This window comes from Fulmarus glacialis, unplaced genomic scaffold, assembly GCF_000690835.1.
Source record: "Fulmarus glacialis isolate BGI_N327 unplaced genomic scaffold, ASM69083v1 scaffold28890, whole genome shotgun sequence".
NCBI lineage: Eukaryota > Metazoa > Chordata > Aves > Procellariiformes > Procellariidae > Fulmarus > Fulmarus glacialis.
In genome coordinates, this window is record NW_009188737.1 from 3,362 (window position 1) to 5,024 (window position 1,663).

A 1,663-nucleotide genomic window follows, 5' to 3' on the forward strand; every position below is an offset into this window, starting at 1 on the left:
GTCCGCCAACACCAGCCCCGTCAACAGCCACACCATCATTGCCCGGACGTCCGTGCAGCAGACCCTCAGCTTCTTCAAGCAGGTGAGGCCGGGGGGTGCATTCGGGCTTGGGGGTCCGCTGGGGGACTTGGGGTGGGGTGAGGGCTCCATCTGCAAACCCCCCCTCCCAAATCCTGCCCACGGTCATCCCAGGCCCCCAACAGCACCCGCTGTCCTCCAGACCTCTGGTGACCCCCAAAGCACCCCAGAAACTTTCACGCAGACCTATGAACCAAACCTGCCCAGCCTGGGGACAGGACACAACCATGGGGACAAAGGGGTCTGGAAGAAATCCTACACAGTTCCTAGCCCAGCTCTGGTAGCCACATCTGGCACCTCTGGAGCTGGGATTTGGGGTAAGCCTGGGCAAGCATGGGGAAGATTGAGGGAAGAACAGGCAAAAGGGAAAAACTAGATGATGGTTGGAAGGAACAAGATGGATGATGGAGGGATAAAGGGTGAATTGGATGGAGAGAAGGATGCAAAGGAGGAGGGATGGATGGAGGGATGGACAAACGGGTGCAGGTGGGACTGGCATCGTGCTGGGCAACCGGTGCCTGTGTTGGTCCTGCAGGAAGCGCTCCTGAGCCTGTGGATTTCCTACAGCGACGGCACCACGGCCCCCCTTTCCCTCTATGACCCCAAGGACTACAACCTGGTGGTGAGCAGCCTGGACGAGAAGGTGGTCTCGGTGACCCAGGACCGGGCGTTTCCCTTGGTGGTGGCGGAGAGCGAGGGTGTGGGAGAGCTGCTGCGGGCCGAGCTGGTCATCTGCGAGAGCTGCCAGAAGACAAAGCGCAAGAGTGTGCTCTTCACAGCCTTGGCCAGCGTGCGGGTCCACTTTGGGTCCGAGGAGGACCCGACCTATGACTACGACCATGTGTCCAGCAAGCCGGGGCTGGTGGAGACAGGGGCGAGCACCACCCTGCGGGCAGAGGTGGAGAGGAAAGCAGAGCCAAGCGAGGACAGTAGGATGTCCAGCGCATCTCACCCCACCGAGGACTTCCCTACCATCCCCACCGGCTTCGTCCAGGTGACCAGGGGGCTGACAGACCTGGAGATAGGCATGTACGCCCTCCTGGGTGTCTTCTGTCTGGCCATCTTGGTCTTCCTCATCAACTGCATTGTCTTTGTGCTGAAATACCGGCACAAACGCATCCCACCTGAAGGCCAGACCAACATGGACCATTCCCACCACTGGGTCTTCTTGGGCAACGGGCAGCCCTTGCGGGCTCACAATGACCTCTCCCCCCAGCCCGAGAGCCCTGGGAACCCCCTGGAAAATGTCCAGACCTGCTGCCATGGGGACCACCACAGCAGCGGGAGCTCACAGACCAGCGTGCAGAGCCAGGTCCATGGTCGTGGGGACGGTTCCTCGGGGGGCTCCACACGGGACCAGAGCGAGGACCCGCTCAACTCACCCACCTCCAAACGGAAGCGGGTGAAGTTCACCCCCTTTGCCACGCGGCCCTCCGACGAGCTGGCCTACAACTCCATCCCCATCGCTGATGAGGAGGACTTGGAGTGGGTCTGCCAGGACATGGGGCTGCAAGACCCCGAAGAGCTTCACAACTACATCCGCAGAATCAAAGAGATCGCTTAACGCAGGGGCAGAGGGGACGGG

The 1,663-nt window shown here is 61.1% G+C and overlaps 1 protein-coding gene across 1 annotated transcript in view; it reads left to right on the top strand.

Annotated features, from left to right (window-relative positions):
* Nucleotides 1-1,642, top strand: part of TMEM132E (transmembrane protein 132E) — a 3,333-nt gene extending 1,691 nt beyond the window's left edge. Inside the window, 2 exon segments of the mRNA XM_009579721.1 lie at nt 1-82; nt 614-1,642. The exon segment at nt 1-82 is cut by the window's left edge and continues 25 nt beyond it. Of these exon segments, the coding sequence (XP_009578016.1) occupies nt 1-82; nt 614-1,642 (1,111 nt within the window).
* The last annotated feature ends 21 nt before the right edge of the window (nt 1,643-1,663 follow it).